The sequence below is a fragment of the Calidris pugnax genome, unplaced genomic scaffold (genome assembly GCF_001431845.1).
Source record: "Calidris pugnax isolate Ruff unplaced genomic scaffold, ASM143184v1 scaffold17, whole genome shotgun sequence".
NCBI classification, from domain to species: Eukaryota; Metazoa; Chordata; class Aves; order Charadriiformes; family Scolopacidae; genus Calidris; species Calidris pugnax.
Window position 1 is genome coordinate 10728553 of NW_015090794.1, and position 22172 is coordinate 10750724.

At 35.8% G+C, this 22172-nt stretch overlaps 1 protein-coding gene across 37 annotated transcripts in view; it reads right to left on the reverse strand.

The window, feature by feature from the left end:
- The window catches only part of RBFOX1 (RNA binding protein, fox-1 homolog (C. elegans) 1), a 1244625-nt gene that overhangs the window by 263005 nt on the left and 959448 nt on the right, over positions 1–22172 (reverse strand). For 6 of the 37 annotated variants that reach the window (XM_014936504.1, XM_014936503.1, XM_014936502.1 and 3 more), the window contains exon 1: positions 5631–5759. The exons of 29 other annotated variants lie outside the window; for them this stretch is intronic. Coding sequence is in view for 2 of the 8 variants with exons in the window: in XM_014936492.1 (XP_014791978.1) it covers positions 5631–5774 (144 nt within the window). In the remaining 6 variants the exon portion in view is untranslated. Of the gene's footprint in view, positions 1–5630; positions 6207–22172 lie in introns of those variants that run through there. 2 more of the 37 variants (XM_014936492.1, XM_014936486.1) reach the window with 2 other exon arrangements.

The following is a 22172-nucleotide window of genomic DNA, read 5'->3' on the forward strand; positions in this document are numbered from 1 at the left end:
GGGGGGTTGGTTTTTTTTTCCTTCTAGTATTCAAAAAGGGAGTGCTTAAGTAAAGCACCTCCTCTCACTATTGTGCAAGCGACAGACCTTGTTTGACAAGGCTGTAGTTTAAAGCCCCAAACTAGCTCTTATTCAGAATGAGTACTGCTATAGCACTTGATCTCTAAGCCACTTCTCATTAGTCTCTGGAAACAACAAAACAGCTCTTGTGAGACAAAAGACACATAAACATTTAAATTTGTCTTGAATCAGAGGCGGAGTCTCAAATACCAGCTTCGAAGTTTATTGGTGAATACCAAATGATCTTATTTAGACTAATTAAAATAAACAGCACATCAAGACATCATTCCTTATTTCTGCATTCACAGTATTTCTGGATGCAACAATTACACTCTCACCTTTTAAGGTCGGTTTCACTCATAAACTAAAATTCCCTAAAACTGTCACATTGTCCCCCAGGTGCAAATGCTTCCACGTGATACTGTTTGCTACATGGCAATTCCTTTGTTTGTTTTAACAGAGTACTATAATTTATCTGATAAAGTACAGGTTTTTACCCTACACATATGAATAAACAAGCACTATATTTCTCTTGGGGCAGTGAAGCTGTTTAAATGAATCAGAAAGCCCTGAAAAGATTGCCTACCCTCAGTCCATCAGCTACTGGACAATTATTCAAGGCCCAGCTGTAAGAAAAACAGATGGTGAGTGAGCATTAGTAACGTGGGTTTCTTTTCACTCATGCAGTCATAAACAGAGGTTGTATGTTCTCACATGAAAATTGCCATGAAATAGCAGAGTGAGGAACAAAATTGTGCAAAGACTCCAATTTGTAAGCTAACAGATGCTTAAAATTTTCATGAGCTGAAGTCAGATTAACTGATTTTACAGGAGAGCCATAGAATGAGTACTTATAAATGGACTAGGTAAAGAAAGGCAGTGTTCTTATGATAGGTTCAAACAGTGCCACCATAAAACATCAGTTATTGAATTCAACTAATATACCTGATCCTTTGAAGACTCATTAAAGTATAAAATGTAAAAGACATAGAACTGTAACTGCAATGGTGGCATTTAGCAATTGATGTGCCTATGCTCTGTCAGAAAAAGGTAAATTGTACCCAGGATCTGTTCATCCATTTTAATTCTTTACAGAATTTTAGCACAAAGATAATCTGCTCTAATCCTTATTCTATTATTGACACTATTGATTACATCAATTGAAAATGCTACCAAATAAATCAACGTTGAATTAAGCCATGAAGAAAGAATGTGGTGAAAAGTCTTTCAGACTCCTATAAATCATTGGATCCAGAAGCATGACATAAGGAACTGCGTGGGGAATTGCGCTTTTCTCCATAGTCATAATGCTTAAGGCCCAAATAAAATTACACTAATTTACCATGTAAGCCCTAATGGAATAGCTGGGGTAGAGACGGAGGGTTTGTTGGGTTTTGTTTTGTTTTCATGGTGGATTCTTTTCATCATTGATACGAGAGCTGTACCGTGAACTACTATTTTCTTGTTAAAGACAGAAAAGGTTGATATTGAAGTTTCAGTTCAATTGTTTTCGATCTGTGAATGTCCACTATGAGCAATTGCTCCATTTAAGAGGAATTACCCTTTGTATAAACCACTTCACTATTTAAAACAAAGCACATCTATCATCATTAAGCATAAAAAAAAATTACGACTTTTAAAATAATGACAGCAGCACTGTACACTATGACAGGGAATATTACGTGATGTTTCAAAACAACAGTTGACTTTGTTACTTTACTCAGAAAATACCACCTAAATAACCCTGTGCCCAAGCAAACATATATAATAGGAAAATATCAGTTAACAGAACTAAGCCTTCATTAATATATGCTAAATCCCATTTTACAAGCGGTCAAAATTTTGCTGCAAATATTACTAGCATATTACGCTAGCATTTGATGTAAGCTTATGGTCAGAAATTATTTCTTGCATTGATGTGTCACATTAAGGAGGAGAAGAGAAAATAGATGCATTTAGCTGTTTCTAACACCATAAAATATTACCAACGATAGGGTGGACTACAAATGTGAGTTCCCTTTTCCTTTATCTTTAAATATTGACACTATGTAAAATTCTGACCCAAATGCATCTATGCTTTTCCCAATTGTCCCTATCTTTTTAATGATGCAGTAAAAACTTACAAATCAAAACCACATATCCTCCTTCTGTTCATTGCTGCCACTGATACAGTCATTTTGGTTTTAATATTGTTTGAAATCTCTTCCTGGATTTCTAGTTAGAAACATCTTCGCAAGAGAACTTCCAAATAATTTCACACCATTTCAAACAGCTCAACTAACTCAGAAGCATCCTTCAGTTTTTGTTGCCTTTTTCAACTGAGTATCTTAATTGGCAGTTAATCTATAACGTGAACTAGGCCTCTGTACTTTACATATTTTCAACAGTTAAGTGTAAATGTTTTTAGGTAAAGCATCCTGTATGCACAAACTGTTTAAAAAAAAATCAGTTCCTCACTTAGCTCTTAAAACATTATATACCTGTGTAATCTAGAAGATAATAGAGCACATATTTAAGTTTCTAACACTGGACAAAGTAGTAGAACACTTCTGTGGGTACACTGTGGAAACCAATTTATCCATTTATACTAAACAAACTGACCAAGCGGTGATAGTTTAGCCAGTAAATAATGGCCAATTTTAAATGACTACCAAAACAGAGATTTTTTCAAATGATTAATACAGCTTTGCAGAAAACCAGCATCCTCATGCCTACACTAATATTTATTGACAGGAAGACTGGTTTGCCCATCTTGCGAAGAATATAATGTCTTTTGTAGTCTTTCAGGAAGAACATATATCCAATTATAAAACTTAAATGTGACAGAACAGTAGCGTATTTAGCAGAAGCACACAAAAAATAGAGAATTACTTTTTTCATAGATTCTAAATAGTAAAGTTTAACAACTAAGAGAGAGCTCAATTGTAATACAGATGTCTGAATTCATTTTAATTGAGGTGCAAGTGAGCAGACATATCTGAAGTACAATTTTTAAAGGAAAAAAAAATACTCGGTATGTTCACATAATGTCTATATACTGCTGGTCACAGGGTCCACAGACAGGGGGGAAGCGCTAGTTAGGAAGTTGCCAGATAAAGTTTTTAGGTTACCAGCATTTAAGATCGATAGACAACTTTATAGTCAGAAAAACATTTACAGTTTCACTGGAATAGTAGTAAATACACAAACCGGAGGTATTTTTGTAGGTTTGCTAGAAATTATCAGATATGGAATAAATAAAAAAAAACCCAACCCCAAGTTTATGAACGCTTTCAAAAATATAAAACACTTCTTATCCGTTCCCATTCTAAACCAGAACCACGCTCTGTTCGCTTTGTAGGTAATGTCACCTCAGTGCTATCTGTCTGCCTGAATAATTCTGAGATAAAGCAATATTGTTTCTAAAGAAGTGCTTAACCAAACACAGAAAATAATAACTCGTATCTGAATTAAGATGATAAATATCTGACTCTCTAGGAATCCAGAATAACCAAAATGCCAACCAGCAATCGAAAGAAGCAACAAGCACAGAATTTTGAAACTGCCACAATTACCATCAGGAATTCAGATGACTTTTTAACTTGCATATAATTGTGATTAGTAGAGGCAGAACGATTCTAAACTGACAATAGGATTAACCAGATCATAAAGCCAATGCTTTAAAATAAATTAATAATAATAAAAAAAAGATACTTCCTTTGTGGCAGTTAATCCACTTAAAGAGTTAAAAATTATCCACTAGATATAGCACTTTGTAAAGTGCATTAGCAATCAGTTCTCATCTTTCTCTCAAATGGAATAGACGGAATTGAATTCACTATTTTAAAGTAATCATGATGGTTGCATACTTTCTTAAACCTTAAAGCAGTGCCATACTATAGATGCATTTGCATAATGATACTGCAATAGCTCACATAGGAAGGTTATTATAGCACCTAACCTCATTTTTATGTTATTCTTTATCAGCTCCTTGTGTGGCCATGTTGACCTCTCACCTTAATTCACATTTTCCTTTCAGAAGCCGGATCTTTAACATACAGATTGTTGTTCGGCAAACTCAAAGGAAGAAATCCACCAAAATGCAGGAGTACATTTTGTATACAACCAGTAAGTGCACAAGTCACACTGGATCATTAAAGCTGATCTATAAATGTCATTTCCAAAGCGTATCCGGAATACAGAACTACTAAGAACATACATTTTAATTATGACATGCAATTTATTTAAATATTAAATACATCATATTTAATGCAAATTTTAATTGCAGACATATGAAACCCTCCCACATACATGTATAATCTAGGGCGTACACAAGAACCGTTTATTATGCACTCCTATGCTGTAAGGCAGAAATGGTTTATACTATACTACTGAAGAAAAAAAAAAAAGCTACAGAAGGGTTTATACCCTGCGAATACTTGAGTTCTGTTCTTTCATCAGTAACAGAAGACAAATATTCTGAAATAAAAATAAGGTTTAAATCTATTTTATTTAGGAACAAAAAGAAACACTGTAAAACATCTTTCAGGCATTTGTAAATACAGAAATAAAGTTAGAGACTGTTTCATGGAAGTCAATATGCATATAAACTATTCTAGTGGAAGTTAGAAGAAATGCCCCTATTTGTTACAGCAGGCACAAAAATTTTTTTCCCTTAAGTTTCAGCAGAAAGTAGCAGAATAAACAGGATTAATCATTTTCACATGATAATATATTTCTGTCTTGGCTCTACATACTTATTAAAAGACTCTCTATAATAGTGCACTTAGTTACAAAATAGAGAAGTAGAATACAATGATGATTCAAAAAAAAAAAAGTTTACAAAATAATGTGGTATTATCCAGTTATTTATTTCATGTTATAACAGAGAGAACCAACTAGTGAATAATTTTGGGAAGGAGAGGGGTGGAAATACTTTTAAAAAACCCCTAGAAGCAGAAATTATATGAAATGAATTAAAAAAAAAAATCTTAAAAATGGACTAGATATTGCTATCGTTTTGCTGATATCAGAACATTCTTTTTAAACCCATTCCAATACACTTCAGCGATAGAAGTGTTAACTCTGCACAGATAAAGCATTATAAATCTTTTCTCTTTTTTTTGTGAACTAAAAATCAGCTTGATTTTAATCAGCAGCATGTTTCAACACAGACTTAGAATTCCTGCCTTCAAAGAAGGCTTAAATAAAATTGCCATTGGGCACATTTACATTAGAAGTATAATTTATGCCTGCAAGTGAATAAAGAGCAGTCCTTTATGGCTGAAACTCTGCTACAGCATCCACGAGAAATGCAGTCAAAGTACTGTGTTAAATATCTATAAACAGCATCAATAAAGACATTTGGGGGGGGGGAGGGAAGAAAAGATATGCAAAGGCTTGAAAAAAACCCCCAACATATTTTCTACTTACTCTCACCATTCTTAAGAGCAGGCACAACATTCACTCCACACAGTGGGAGACATTTATACAGTCTATTCACACAAAAAAATATCTCCAAGATTACAAATCCCCCAAACGATGCTGACAAAGCAGGCACCATAGGAAAAGAAAAAGTTAAGCAAACTTACCTGCTGTAAGTACATAAAAGTCAAGGCACAGGAGAGCTGGGGACACATGCCCACGTTCGGCAGTGCCACGCAGGTTGCACCCGTAAGGGGATGCTGCATGGTGTTGCTCTGAAGTCTACGTAGAACAAGTGAGGGGGCTTGCATGCAAGCACGTTTGCCCTATCTTGTCACTACGTTTTTTTCCTTTTGATTATTTGAAGTGAGAAACAGTATTTCCTGAATGCCTTTTTTTCCAGCGCTAGATCCCTACATTCATTTGTCAGCTAAGGCAACTTGGTAGATTTAAACTACGAATTTTTAACAGAGAGGAAAAAAAGAAGACACAGCCTGCAGCCTATTGATGAGCAAATGGAACTTCCTCAATGACAGAGAGAGCTGAAGCTTGTCTCACAACAGTAGCTGCTGACTAGTAGAGAGAGAGATTGACTCAGTGAGGCTCAGTCGGCTGGTGCTGATGCTGCACAGCTTCTCATTTGTCAAATGGGTCCTAGGGCAGGGTCTTTACTACTCACCAAAATTCAAATACTGCATTTTAAAAATCCCTGGAGAGGATAGGGAAGGAGAGAAAGTGAGCGTGCTGCATCACAGGCATCCATGAGATCTGGGCAATTAGTGTCATTGCCCAGCTGGGACTGAATGCCTGTTATGATTCTGCACGCACGCATACACACTCACACACACACTTTTTTTCTTTCCTCCCAGGACTCACACCTGACATAAAAAGGGCTTTCCCCTTCTAAGAACAAAAGTATGAAGCACAAAGTGGGGAAGGGAAAGAATCTTGGCTAGTCAAGAGGATTCCAGCAAATATACAGTGCTATCAGTAAATGAGCTTTTTTTTTTAAAATACAAATTAATGTGATATCTATGTTTCATTCACCATCTAGTTTCCCAGAAAAGCCTATAAAAGCATTACAGTGAAACTGTGAAATATTTGTGTAACCACTGCAGCAGAAACAGTAGGAATGAAACAAAATTCTATGGCACACTGTGCCTAATTTACTGGGGAGGGCGGGGGGGAGCAGGCTTGGATAAAGACCGTGTCTTAAAATTGGTCTAAAACCCATCTCATCTAAAATTACAAATTTATTTGACAGGTAGTCAACTTATTATAAAGGACTGCCCTATCAGGTTACATGGAAAAATTACATTTGCAATTTTCAGAATTTAATGTTTACATTTTACTTTGAGAGTGATACCTCATATTAGTATTCCACACTTGCAGGCTTTTTCTCTCTCTCCCCCCACCCCCCCCTTTATTTTATGGAGTAATAATTATTCATTAGTAGATCTAGTTAGTCTTTATGTAATAAAGTAGGATGTGACCTGCAAATCAAATAATTTATATTACAGCTTGTCCTTGAGGTACTATATTACAGGTCTCTTTTTTCTTAGATACAACTCAAGTATAACAGAAGATACTACTATTTTTAATTAGAATTTGACAAATGAATTAAATATTAATTCTTCAGGAAAGAAGGTCAAACCTCAAAGCAACACCTGAGGTTTTGAAGGGGTTCCTTTTTAAAAGACTCTGTAGAAGATTTTACAATTGCCTCTTTTATAGGATAACTAACGCCCACAAAAACGCATCTTAGATCAAGAGTTGAATGTTAACAACAGTAAGTAAATAACTCACACACAAGAGAACTCTATTTCATCAACAGCGTAACTAGTTTGATATTAAGAGCTACCCTGAAAAACAAATAATAGTCCCCACTTAACTGGAAACAGATACAAAACATGTCACTGCAACTCAGGCACTGTATTATAAGAAAAAATAAAAATATTCTTTTTCATTCTACATGTGCGCACACATACCTGCACCCACACAAGCCTCAGAGACTGATTTAGATCCACTAAGTCTTCTTCATGCAAAACAGAAAATTTTCCAGCAGAATCAGTTATTACATAATTTTCTTTTTCACAAGCAGTCAATGCAACAAACCCAATGTATTTCGAACTCGGCAATCAACACCAAAACAATCATGCATAAACTTACAAGACAGGGATTGGTTTTGGCTTAGGAAACATCCATGCTTTTGTAGTTTATCATGAACTGATCTACTAGAACAGCCCAGATACAGGCTAGCACAGATTATTACACACACAAGAAAAAAACCCAACACCCAAACAAAAAAACAAAAACCAAACCACCAACAAAAAGCCACACACACCACAGAGCAAGAGCGAGCAAGAAGGAGGAGGAATGAACTCTCTTCTATGCCCTTTCTCCTTTTTTATTCTTTCTCTCTGCCTTAAGCAGTCTCCTGTTCTGACAGGAGTATGTCATGCTTTTCTTCATTCTTTCTTTTTTTTTTTTTCCTAGCACAGAAAGGCTGTTATTCTGCAAATGCCCTAAGCTCATAGAATTTTCCCTTCAGCTCATTTTCATATGAAATACCATAAATAATACATGGTACTTTAATAAGACCTTATCAGAATGTTTAATGAAAAACAAATACGTTATGTAAGGAGGCAAATAACCAACTCGTTCCACATAATGTCAAAATCAAAGGCAGCACACTTCCTAGCCAAACAGTTTGGAACTATATAAGTCTATCCAATTTCCCAAAGTGAAGTTCTGGAACATGGTGATGGTCAAGCAAAGTTTCTTCTGTCTATTGCACTATTTTACAGCTAAAAGGACATCCATAAAACAGATTAAACTCTTAAAAGCTGTGTGTTGAACAATTACTTGAAGAGAAATTAGTAGTGAAAATGTAGCCAGTATTAATTGTAAAAATAAATTTCTCATTGGCCTTTTATCCTTAATTTTCACACATTTCAAAGGAAGAAAAATATGACCCACAAATGAATGCCTTACATTTCTATATTCACATTATTAAAACGAGAACATCAATGTTTTAACCATCCAAATCATCTATACACAGAGAAACCATAAACATGCATAATTCAGTAGAGACCTAAAAAAGAAACAAAATTCTTTAGCCTGAGATACACTACTTCAAGAGATGCAGAGAAAAGTCATTACCAATTTTAATCCCTTCCAAGGATAACTTGTCATTATGTCTAAAACCAAAAAAGGTAACAAAATGTGTTTTCTTTTTATAAAAATAAAATCAATGTCTCTTCTTTAAACTCATTTCCTTGTTCATACACACTCCCCTACCAAACCCAACCCATCAATCATAACCACATTCCAAGTTATGACTATATATACAGTAAATACCACCACAAATTTGCCAAAGGTACATGAATGACTGTACACAATCTGACCTTCTATCCTCATGCACAGTGACAGTATCGCTATAACTGCTATGCAATTTCACAGAACAGCATATGCCCCATCAATAGTTCATCTGCAAATTATTAATAACTTGATTTTTCCCTTATTCTACAAAATCAATGCCTGCAATTGCAAAGCCCACTTTGCCTACAGGATATGACATCTTCCAGTTGCCTCAGTGCTGCTCTGTTGGGTCAGTAACTGAACTCGGTTATCCCACACTCAGTTGCTGATATTATCAACTAGATATCAATGAACAGCAACTACAGACCTTTTTCAAAACAAAAGGAAGCTACACAACCTAAATCAGCCTCTGTGGGAGTTCAATTAGAAATGTAGAAATAAAAAGTTCTTGTACACTGCCATTTAAAACATACTAACAGCAAATTGTCAATCAATCCTGAATATGCAAATAAAAACATGAAATCAAAGAATCTCTAAACAAAGCAAAAAGAAGCAACAGCATTTTTCACACAGCTGAGGTACAAATACAAAAACACTCTTTCATTTACAATGCATTTGTTTACTTAGTATAACATGTTCCATTTAAAATCATCCCCTCAATTTGTTGTGATCTGGTAGTCAACTTCTATGTCTCAAGACTTAAGTTCAAATTTCACGTTTACAAACATTCGACCTAAAAGCTGAGCTTTAGAATTATTACAGCAGACTGCCTAATCAGTCAAACCTTTTCCATCAAGGAAAAAAAAAGATCTGGAAGAGATCACCTGCAAGAGCACTCACCATGTTACACTTCAAACTTGTCCAAGTAGCACCCTACACTAACAATTTAACACATATAGAAGACATACAGTACTATAAAGACTCTATCGCTTCAGATGTCAAGTATAAAAATAAATAATAAAATCACAACTGCATATTACATTAGCCATGTGAAGATTTAATTTTCTTCTCCACTTTATAAGATGGTTGATGTGGTATAAAAATAACTCAGGCAAGTGGTATAGAAGCTAATAGTAGTCCTTTTCTAACACCACATGAAAAAATAGCTCCCAGGACTTCAAACCAGGAAAAGAAGCATATTATGAGTTTAAAAATAGAATGCTGCATTAACATATTTTGATAAATTACTAGCAATCATTAATATCTTTGCCTTTATTCCACATAGTATTCTATTTTCTTATATATGCATGGAGTGTTTTTTGAAAACAAACTAGTGAAATACCACTAATGTTTTAAAATAATTTGTTTTGTCATAAAAAGACTAAATAAAAGGGTTTCCGTCTATTCTTTTCAATTAATGGGCGACATCTCATCCTTCCAGTGATATTTTCTTGTCATGAAAATCCCTATTTCTAATTTAAGGGTTCAGTTAAGATTGCTCTTCTTACAAGGTCTTTGCACAAAGATCAAGACATTACAGAGGCTCGTGCTTACCTCAGGCAAATAAGAATCACTAATTTTCTGTTTCTATTAAGCACTGTGTTATGTCCATTGACTTCTCCAGTATTTCATACGCAATGTCTACAAAGACTCTGTAGTACAGTTAACCTCTTCAGCACCACTTAATACATATTTCATAAGCATTCAATATTAACTATCTAGATTTTGCACACCAAGAGAAGCCAAGAGCCCTTCTTCCCCATACATGTGTTTGAAGTGGGGAAGATAACTAAAGAACTAATTAAAATAGTTCAGCCCTTAAACAGTTAGAGACAATTCCAAACAGGAGATGCATGTTCCTTGGTAGGTCTTATTTTCCTGGCCTACAGTATCTAGATATTCTGTAGAAAGCAAGGAGAAGGGGTGTGGGGGGCGGGGGAGTATGGGAAGAAGACTGGCCTAACGACCTGATCCTGATTCCATTTCATGCGAATTTACACCAGTGTATCTCTTCAAAATTAAGTAGATTTACTCGTGATTCTTCACTGTAGAAAGGAAGGTTAGCATCCAAGCCTATGAGTCCTCTTTGTCCCCTCGCACCCGAGACCTGGTCTCCCCTCGAAGGGTTTTCTTTGCCGGCGCTCCTTGAACAGCTATACCAGGAACTCCATCTAGTGGAGACGCAGGTTATATCAGCCTCAGCTTAAACCAGTTACTCAAATACAATGAGCTGTAGCCAATTTTTGATGGTGTAACTGAATCTGCTATGCGATTTGCATAGTAAATAGAGGATAGAAAAAAGTATTTTATCAGAGTTGTGTCTCAAAAACACACGGCTACGTCAAAGCACAATAGTGCGCTGAAGGCACAGGATGAGGTTCCAAAGCACCTTAGATTGCCTTGGGATCACCATCGCCCTTGCTCTCGGCTGTTCCCATCCCTCTTTTATCCCAGCATTGGCGCAAATGACTCAGTTGCCAGACAACTGGAAAGACAGTATGGCTGATAACTGAAGTAGCAAAAGCCTTCAGGAAGCACTCGTCACCCGGTGGCACAAACGTCATTGCCAGAACAAAAGAAGGACTGCACTGTGCAGAGGAAGAAGCAATGAGTGCAGCAGCCCTGATTTAGGGAAGCTTCACATGATGTGCAATTATTTTTTTTTTTCTTGAGGGGTGGGAGAAGGTGAGGAGAGGAAAGAAAAAAAAAGCAGTTTTATCTAAACTATTACCTTCTAAGCACAGACTCAAGAAAGCAGAGAAATAGACAGACCGACCCAAGAAAGTGGAATAGAAATCAGGACAAAAAAAATCTTTAAATCTTTTGTCAATCCCACTCCCACCTCACCTAGCACAAAGGCAGCGCAGACACTTCAACATTTCATTTTCAGAAGCACAGGGTGCTCTCACCCACCTGCACTACTGTCACAACAGCAAATAAACTTTTTCAAACAAACATAAACAGAGATTCTTTATCTCTGACACACAGTACAAGCCTGCTTCATAGAAGAACCACTTTGACTGAAGGGTCCAGCTATAATAGTTATCATTTAGGTTATTATTTAGTTACCATTTAGGTTATTATTAGCAAGAAGACATCAGTGTGTCATGTGTAGTGCTGCCCTGTAATATGCTTTCCAAAAATTCCAGATGAAAAAATGTAACAATACGACTCTTAGAATGTTAATTCAGAATTTTTTTAAAAAGTAACATACACAACTAATGACTATTTATCACAGAAAATTGTGTACAACTTGTTAAGTAGCTTAAAGCTTCAGTATGTAGGATGGGAGGGCTACAAACTACTCAGAAAAAACGTCTACAGTTTCATCTAAAGTGATGAAGCCTACCTTTGCCTGTTGCCATTATTGGCTGCTTGGTAAGTGTCATGAGAAAGAGACAATATTTGAATAGTAAGGACGTACTATATATATTTAACCCAAATTTGTTTTTCATTCATTTTCTTATTTTATATAGACACAAGTCGCTTGCAGTACTACAACCACTCTTTTGTTTACCTCAAATACACTTATTTTAAACTAAAATTTTCACAGAAACTAATTAATCGAAAAGCTTGCCCCAATTTTTCGCTCCTTGATTTGCACCATCATGCTTTGCTGTTGTTATGAAATCACAAGGAAAGAATTTAACTTGACTGGAAAATAAGCAGCAGGAGCACACTTAAAGTTTGTTTTCATACGATAGTAATAAAAGTTAAAAAAAACCCAAACCAAATGCAATTATAAGTATATGTAGTAGGTCAGCATAAACAGATCCTGCTGAAATTTTAGGTTTTTGTGAAAGATTATTAATCTCTTCACAAAAAAGTTTTTTTAAAATGTCAAATCTCAGGAGGAGAATAAATGATAAATTAATTATACTACTATGTAAAGGCTCTACCTTTTCTCCGCAGGAATGAAATTAACAGTTTCCTACAATGAAACCACTTCTCCTTTTATTATTCTGTCTTCAGCTGAGTATCTCTTATATATTTTGCTCCAATCTAAATCCACCAGACTTAGTCCACAACGCAGCAGCTCATTTTAATGTATAGCAGCTAAATATCACCATGCTCATGTACCAAGCCAACAAATCCTCCATTAACTGCAGGTGGATCTCCATGTCTCCACTGCCCCTATCCTTTGCTTATAGTTTACAGCCTGCCTGTGCCCCGGGAGTACATGATCCCTCCAGTGCAATGAACGATACCTCCAAAGCTCCCTCAAGAACTTTATTTATCATCATCTACCATTAAAGTTCAAAATATTCCTCATCATTTTGACACCATCCCATAAGAGGGACTAAGTCAGTTTTAAATTTAGCTCAATGACTCTTCAAAATCTAGCCCTTCATCTCCAATTCTTTCTTGTGGCTTTCAATCTGTCAACTAAAACCTCTTAAAATTCTTATGGCCAAGCCTAAAGGGTTCTAGCTAAATACCCATCTTCATCCAGAGATAAAGATGCAGCTCAGAAGAATTAAAATAGAGGGGTTTGTAGCTTTGAGCTTCAGTTTCTGCTGAAGCACTATCAAGGCTTTCCAAAGTAGCCAACTACACACTCTCCAAAAGACCATTCCAGCAGCAAGACATCAGATGCCATAATCCAACTTCACTCCTATGCCAGAAGGAGTTAAACACCCCGAGAAGGGTTAGTTGTTTTGGCTTGGGTTGGGTGGGGTTTTTGTTGTTGCTGTTGTTTTTCTTTCTTTTGGGAGGGTTTTTTTAGACTTATGAATTTTGGCTCTATATAACCCTTGCAGAGTCATGTGTTTTGGCATAAAGGCACCTTTGCATATAGAATTGATAAAAAGCTGCCCACAAAGGCCTGCTCATTAAACCTTGAAACAGGGACAGAAGTCCTGTACGAGAAAGTTCAATTTTATATACAGAGCCAATATTGTGTCTCTTTTTTTTTTTTCCCAGTTTATCTGCTGGTTTTGAAAGAAGCAGTTGCTTTTTTCTAGACATTTTTTGCCCTGAATTCTTCAGGGATCCTGCCCTCTCCATACTACCTTTCCAATCGCTTCATTAGTGTAACCTCTATCAGGACTGCTCATAAGTCCAGCATCAGCTCCCTCCTCTCTTCACACTCTAATTGGTATTTTTTTTATATCTTTTCCTACTTCAATTGATAAGGTGTCACATTCAACATCTCCGAGTCTTCCTTTTCTTCAGCTAATAACTAGACTCTGCAAATTCTTCTACAATATCCTCTAGAAGTTGTTTGCTCTCATCAACAGTAATCAACTCTCTCTTGTTATGGTGGCCATCCTTCACCTCTCTTACTTGTAATTCCTTCCTCCTTGATCTTCTTTTATTCAATGAAATCCACACTGGTAACACTGAATTCACTCTTCTTTTCCCCTCTGCTGCTTTTTGGCACTATCACCGCTTCTTTTGCTTTCTACATAAAGTTCAAGTTTTTCATCCTCCAGGATTCAGATCATTCAAGACTTGGCATTAAAATCTACTCCTGTTAAACAATTACACATGGATTACCTGACATTCCTTACTTGCTCTCTCTCACACATCTACAACCAGACTCCCCGATGCTCTACTCATGCATCAAACCACCTTTCACTTTGGATAGGATTTTCACCTCCTTTACCTCCTTTGAAATATGAACATTTCCGAAGAAAGATAGCTCAAAACACCTAAGTTATGTTATGTGTCCGTAATACAATGTACAATATGTAACATTCAATACTTTATATCAGAAATAGACTGGTAAGCATGACCACAAGCATAACAAGCAGGGCTTGCACTTTGTCCCACTTCCTTTTAACGTCCAAAAATCTTCCAGTTATGACAGACACAAACATCCTTACAAATCAAAAGAAAACATACATTAAAGCTTGTTCATTCTAACTATGCTTATGTCAATCTTAAAAGGTCTAGTTTGTGGTTGTGTTTTGTTTTTTTTTTTTAAATTAGACTTGTTCACATTTCTCAAAGATTTCCCCCTCCAAAGCCATTAATATTCATGTAATTAGAAGAAAAAATAACGTTTTAGCAAAATTCTCTCTGAAATGTTTTTACACACACAAATAACACTCTCTCATTGCTTGTCTTGAATTATATTAGTCCTACTGAAACTAGCTATACAGTTAAGACGCTGTGGGTGTATTTATTCCTTTAAATTCTACAATTTGGCCATGAAATTTAAAATAATCTCAAGATAAAAAAGCAACATCAAATTTTTAACACTCAAAAATAAATTATTACAAACATTTGAATTAAAGAAATTGTCACAGAAAAAATGAAAACAAATTACTCTTAAAATTTAACTTATTTTTAGTTACTTCTTGGCTAAATTCTGACTATATAAAAGCTTAAGCATGTATCCCCTCATAGCTTTTATCTTTTTTCAGGTAAGTATACCTTGCTTTGTCATTAAAACTATATAGATTACCACAAAAAAACCCAAACCAAACCAAAACAAAAAAACCCCAACAATAACAAAAAAACACCACACAGGAAGAAGATCTACAATGGAGTTATTTGAAGACACTCCTTTTTGTAAACCTGAGTGATACATGAAATTCAGCTACTCAAGAGCTCTAAAAGTATAGAATACATCAGTGAGGTCAGATAACACATAGTTACGGAGTGTCCAGGCATAATGTGCTAAATGCATTCTCAAAAACAATATGAAAGCATACAAACTATTGTCTTAGAGCTTGTAGCGCTTCCCAGTAGAGTATCTAATGGCTCATACACACACAAAAAGCATTTTGTTCTAATTTAAATCTCCCACCTAGCATTTTCCACCTTCACCCACCAAACCAAATTGCTCAGCTATGAAAGGCCTATCTACATCCCAAGAACACAAAAGGAGCAGAAACATTACTCTTATTAGACCAGACAGCTAAGTTAAAGCTAGCATGGGTAAGCTTGCGCCTTCCTCTCAGTGCTGACAGAGCATAGACATGTTTCCATAAATAGTCAGGAGACAGCAGACTACTGATCTTCTCCAGAACACATGCACAATTTCCATTTAAACAAAGCACAAAATAACACATCAAATAGATAACCTTAATAATTAGCAATTATCATATTTAAATGAAGGAACAGGGGACTGACAAGTTAGATACTGTTAGATACTAACTATTTTTGAAGGGGTCATTCAAATCAATACAAAGCCAAGACTACAGACAACTCACTTTAAGTTATGACACTATATCCACAAAGCGCATATATCAAAAAAAGCGCACCAATCGGTATACATCTTGTGCATTACTAAAAAGGTATAGTTAAAATTAAAAATTAACTAAACTTAAACTTGCCAAATTATTCACATCAGATACCAACATACCTGTTCTTCCTTACCACAGCACAGTGCAAGTTTTAATGCTTCTGTGCATTTGCATCAGCTCTGACCTGCCAGGACTGCCCCTGGGAATGACTCCTCAGATCATTCTGTGTGTCTGCTCAAACCTTTGGCCTCCTTCCTGAGCCTGCCATCGCAGGTGCCAATTGTGATGAGGATAATTCTGCTGCAGGAGACTAATTGAGACCAGCCTTGAATTTCATCTAGGCCACTAAACAGTCATCAGGTGCTAACATCAGGTCTCAGTCAACATAAGCCAGGTGACCTACACACAAAGGGTTTCGCATCTAATTAGAAGTGTTTAGTGCCATCCAGTTACCCGAAAGTGAACTCTGAAGAGAGAGACCATACCTCACTGTGTACATAATAACCTCCCTGCTCCAGAGACAATCTCAACTCCTATTAAGATGTAGCACATACCCTACTGTATCAGCTACATGATGTGTATAATAGATGCAGTTTTAGTACTGCATCTTGAATTTTTACTAGAAGCTGATATTACTTGTACCAAAATTGCATTCCCTAATTCTGCCAAGAAACATTGCTAGGGTGTAAGAATCTTACATATCAATAAAAAAGGTAAAATATCAGATATTTGAACTGTCTCCACTGGAATACAGAATAGTTCAGAACAAAATTAGATGCAAGGATTCACTAGTAATCTCCAGACACAGCAACTTCAAGATCTCACAGATAACAAACCAGCAGAAAAACAAAACAACCAAGATTAAGTAAAATCAGCATCTATACTAGAAATAACAAATAGGAAAAAAATCTATAATATTGTTCCATCCTCCATTTATTGTGAGCCAAATTCACTGAAACTAGTAAAAGTCTGAATGCTCACTGAATGCAGTCCTGGGCTCTCTGAACACAAAACACCTGCAGTGCTGCAGATAAGTTAGCAGGAACATTTTTCTCAAGGATTTGGTGATCCTTTTCAAGTTAAATCACATGAAAAATTATCATTTTATTAGTTTCTGCAATACTACTACTAAATAAAATAAATAAATTCTGCAGTAATATTACTAAAATAAGAGGCAATACCAGGACTGGATAATCATTTACGCCTGATTCACGCCACCAGTCCTCAAAAAAATTGCCTCAACACAAAGTCAAGGTGGGTTTTCATTTACTCATCATTCTTAATTAAATATTTCAGAACCTATTGCTGAAGAGCCAACATGATTTTTGAGACTGAAATAATATGGAAAGAAACACTGTTGAAAAAAACAAACTTTAACAATCTTATTTACCTAAATCTTGCCAAAATAATTCAACTGCCATAAAACAGACTTAGTCAAGGAACAAGACAGCCTTGCTGCATAATTCATCAGCCATTTTAATCCTGTTTATGAGTATCAGGTTCTCTACAGAAATGCTTTTAAAGATTGCTTAAGAAAAAATCATTGCTAGTTAGGGATTTATGAAATGTATTACCAGCAGATAAAACAATAAACCAAAACCCACCCTTTGGCCTCTGTAATGGCACATGATATTGATATAAAGAAAACTTATACCCCTCTGCCGAAATCATAAACAAACTGCAAATGCTAATACTTTACATGGAAAACTGATATGAATTAATAGGTTTTCCTTAGCTTTTACCTTCATTGAAAAATATTACACACAAAGGACTATTTACTCAATTCTGAGATTGCTCTGGATCTCGATTATTCCATTCAAGCTAAAAACAAAAATTTGATGAAAAAAATGGAGTTGTACACACAGCGTTAGTCCTAATTACTGAAGAAACTGAAATGTTAAACTATTTTTACTTTTTTCATATATAGCCATCCCTAAATTATTTTATGTATCGACACATTTCCACATAAACCATACTGACAAAACTACATTACACACGTGACTAAGACTGTGAACTAAATACTCAAAGCCTCTGAAACAACAGAACTAAGTTTATCTGTGTATTGTGAATTTGTACGTCCTGATTATGCTATTACATACATCTTTCCCACACACACCTCGACCCTCTCTCAATGTAGAATATATGGATTTGAAATAACCTAGTACGTCCCACTGGAATGACTGAATCACAAAATAAGAAACCTTTGCTTCCTCATCTTCATTCATTCTTTTTTGTTCTCTAGTCTAGCATTCACCCCTGCTCCAATGAAATCGGACACTTCTGTCCTCTACAAAGCTTCAATAACAGCAGGAGGGAACCAAAGAGGGCTCCAGTGCCCAGCTCCAGTCTGGCTCAAACCCTGTGACACAACCAAGCCTGCAGGCCAGCAGACTTAGGCAGTCACATCGACTGGGACAGCTCGCGCACAGCTCTATCAGATGCCCTGAAACTGTGAACCAGGGGCAGAACCAGCAGCTGTTCTTACAGGACTTGCACACACAGCTGGATCTATACCAGGATAGGTGAGATGCTCATAATGGGCAAAATCTTGAGATTTTAAACATTAACCTCTATGAGTCATTTAACAGGTGTTACTCAGTCAAATCTGAGCAGGTATTCAGACTGCTTTTAAAGAACCAAAGTCATGTTCACGAAAAAGGTCCCATCAGCCACCTATCAAAGTCTGCTAGAATCATTAAGAATTTTCTTTTTTTATTAACCTCCCTCTTTCCCTGTCCCGCCAACACAAATATTCGATTTCTTTAGCTGTTTCCTCACAGAACTGAACAACTGTTTCATGTTTCTTAAGAAGAATGTTCTGGGCAATTGCATCAAGTCAAATATTTAATTCCAAAAGGTTTAAATACATCAAGTTAATCTTGAGGATGATTTTCACATTTCTGGACAAAATCTAATAAAGTGCTGCAGATCCCTCACACTTTGGTGTGAAAGAGATAGGTGGATATCCCCAGCTCAGCCCTGTCCAGCTAGTGGTCTCAAAGGCCTATGCCTCTTGCTTGCCCCCTTGTCAATATTCATCATACCTCACTTGTGTCAAAATAGCCAGTGGATTTTGTCAGACTTGCTTGGTTTTAAGAGTCAGAGTAACCATCAGCACATGAAGCTCTACTACACATTCATAACATACAAACAGAAAAAAATAATGCTAGAAGAGACATTGGATTTCTCTGTACCAAGAGATTTTTGTCCCAACAGGCAATAAATCATCATGACTGGATGATCAACAGTCATTCCTCAGAGATAAAGATGTGATATTAGACTGATACACCCTCAGTCATAGGCAGGTACCAATCTGAAATAGGTTAAGAATCAGCAGGCCTTGGGCTTCAAAAAAACCCGACCATGAGACACCTTCACATAGAGTGACGCAGCAGTCCTGAATCCACACTGGACCCTCTGTAATTCTTGTTATCCCTTCTGTGACACCACTGGGATGTGTCCATCACCTACACTCCAAACAGCTTCTCAGTCATCATTACAGTTACATCAAATGAACTTTGCATGTAAAGATACACACTCCCACTTCATGTTGTTCTGTGTATGGTTTCTTCGCCTCTCCAGTCAAAGAGCCTGCATTTAACAAAAGCACTTTAGAAGACGGTGCAAAATGAAGACAAGGGTATGAAGTGAATGCTTCCCAACTGATCTATCCTTAGGTACAGGATTTATAAAGCTGAATATTAATGAGTATTAACAGTTGTTTGGGTTTTTTTTTTTTTTTTTTACTATTTGTTGACCATTTATTCTTGTACTTCAGTTTTAGTTTCACTAGAATGTGTTGCTTTTATCTTCATAATGGTTAATGGGGTTTTTATAGAAAACATCGATGGTTGTGTTCCTTAAGAAATTCTATATAGAAGGAACACTGGTAACATACCACAACTATAATTATTTTTTCTTGAACATGTTCATTACCAATATTTAGTTGCCTTCCAGAACTGTAAGATTTTTATTTATTTCATTTCAAAAGATCCACAAAGTATGTTTTGGAGTCCACAATATACAATTTGCTTTTGGTTGTATGACCTAGAATCATTTCTGGAAAGCAGAAAGTTTCTCCCCAAATACTCTCTATATACTTGGGAACCTTCTTACATGTAATTAAACAATAGCTGTTTAGTTAAAAAAATAACAAACCAAAGTAAAAATAAAACAGAAAAAAGAAAAGGCATCCTGATAGGGGATATTTTCTATTAAAAAAAATAAAATCTATTTATGTATTCATATAATCCTATTGTAGTTCAGAGCGGAGGTGAGGTATTCAAATTGTATTCATTACCTACAAACCCAGATACTTAACCTGGACTGAAATAACTAATCTGTACAGGAACTCCAAATTCAGATTATCTAACTAACCTCAAATGCAAAAATGACATGTTGTCTACGTAATTATGAAGAAAACCCCAGGAACTCAGACAAAAGTAATTGAGAATGGCTGCCCTTGCACAGAATTCACAGCTAGAAAATACATTCATTTTCCTATTTAAACAAATACTGCCTCTCTCTAGGATAACCAAAAAGGAAAGCTGTATTGCATGACAAATATATATGTTTTGGCAGTGTACGTTGTCTCTGCTTGCATACATCATATTCATTTCTATGGCTTAGGGAGGACAGAATGGGTTAGCTACACAGTTTAATGTGTTGATGTCTCTTTGTCCTTTTCCTCCCTGGGAAGATGAAAAATCGTATGCCTTTTTTTCATTATTAATAATGAATGCCTTTCTTGTTGACAGTCCTTGCTGCCAAGTACAAAGGCTTGAACTTTAATCTTTATGATGCAAGATTTCTGTTCACACGGAGATCAACCAAAAGGATCACATACGAGAAACTTAATACCCACTTTCTGTAATATCAGCTGTTACATTCCTTCTATAGCTTTAAAAAAAACAAAAAACAAACTCAGTATTTTTTTTCCAATATAGATTTGGTACTATTGATGGCAGACAGACTAGGGAAAGCACGATGTAACCCTTTATCTCATTGCCCCAAAAAACACCCTCAGTGATTTCTAAAACACGACGCCAAACCAAAAGGTGATCTGAAGTTGTTTTCTTCTGCATTATTCTTCCCAGAAGTTACACAGCTCTGGCACTTTTAATAATATTTGGAAATCCATCGAATTCCAGTTGTCAAATACTTTTGTGTTTGTGTGTCTATGTACACACATATACACAATATAATTACATATATTTAGAAAAAAAGATCCTGGGAGATACATACATGCACATATATGTTATTACTATTCATTACAGTAAACATCATGCAGCATCATCAATATACTCTGTCATTCTCTTCGATTTTCTAAGCCTGCTACTAGCAACGATTGTAAGAAACCTTCAGATTATGAGCCCCTGTTGGCTGGAAGTGTATCTGCAGTAAAAGAGTGGCTTGCTTTCCTTTCTCGGGTATCCTTTCTTCTGAAAAGTTTTACCTACTTCTAAAATCTGTTACACATCTCAAGAGCTAGCCTGGACTGGTAATAATTATAAAAGGTGAATGACAGTGCCAGGTTTTGTGCTTGCCCATCTCTCGAGGATGTTCTTGATGCTCTAAGCAACAACAGGAGGATGGCTGAAGATCGGATTGAAGTGGCCATTCCAAACTGAGAATACAGCTAGAAAAAAGAACTCAAAAAGGAGTAGCAGGGGACAAAATTAAATACAGGCAAACTAGTTCTCATGCCCTACAATAATATTTTAATTTTTATAGAAAACTCTGTTAAACTTCATATTACAGTGCAAAAAAAAATGGGGTGAATACTTGCTGGCCTGCAGAGGAGGAAGGGAGTAACAGTTCCAAACAGAAATTTATTTCTCTAAATGAAAGTTTAACTTAGGCAAAAGGTAACAAGATGTTGTCATGAAGTATGACATAATAAATTTCACTTCTAATATGAATACATTTAAATTAATATAATAAATGCATTCTGTTATAAATATATTTATAAAATCTAACAAATGCGAAGTAAAAATAAATTCACTAACACTTAATCTCCCACAACTCAGGAGACAGTGCATTTTACTCAATAAAATTTAAAATATTTTGTTTCATGAATAAACTTCTGTAACTTAGAATCGACAAAACATTGCTGAAATTATCAATTAAGCTTCCTATTAGACATCATTAATATGGGTTGCAAGATATTTCTTTATAAGAACTGGGAACCTCTCTAAAATAAACTATTCTCCAGATCTGCGGTATATAGCGTATCTGAACACCCCCCCCCCC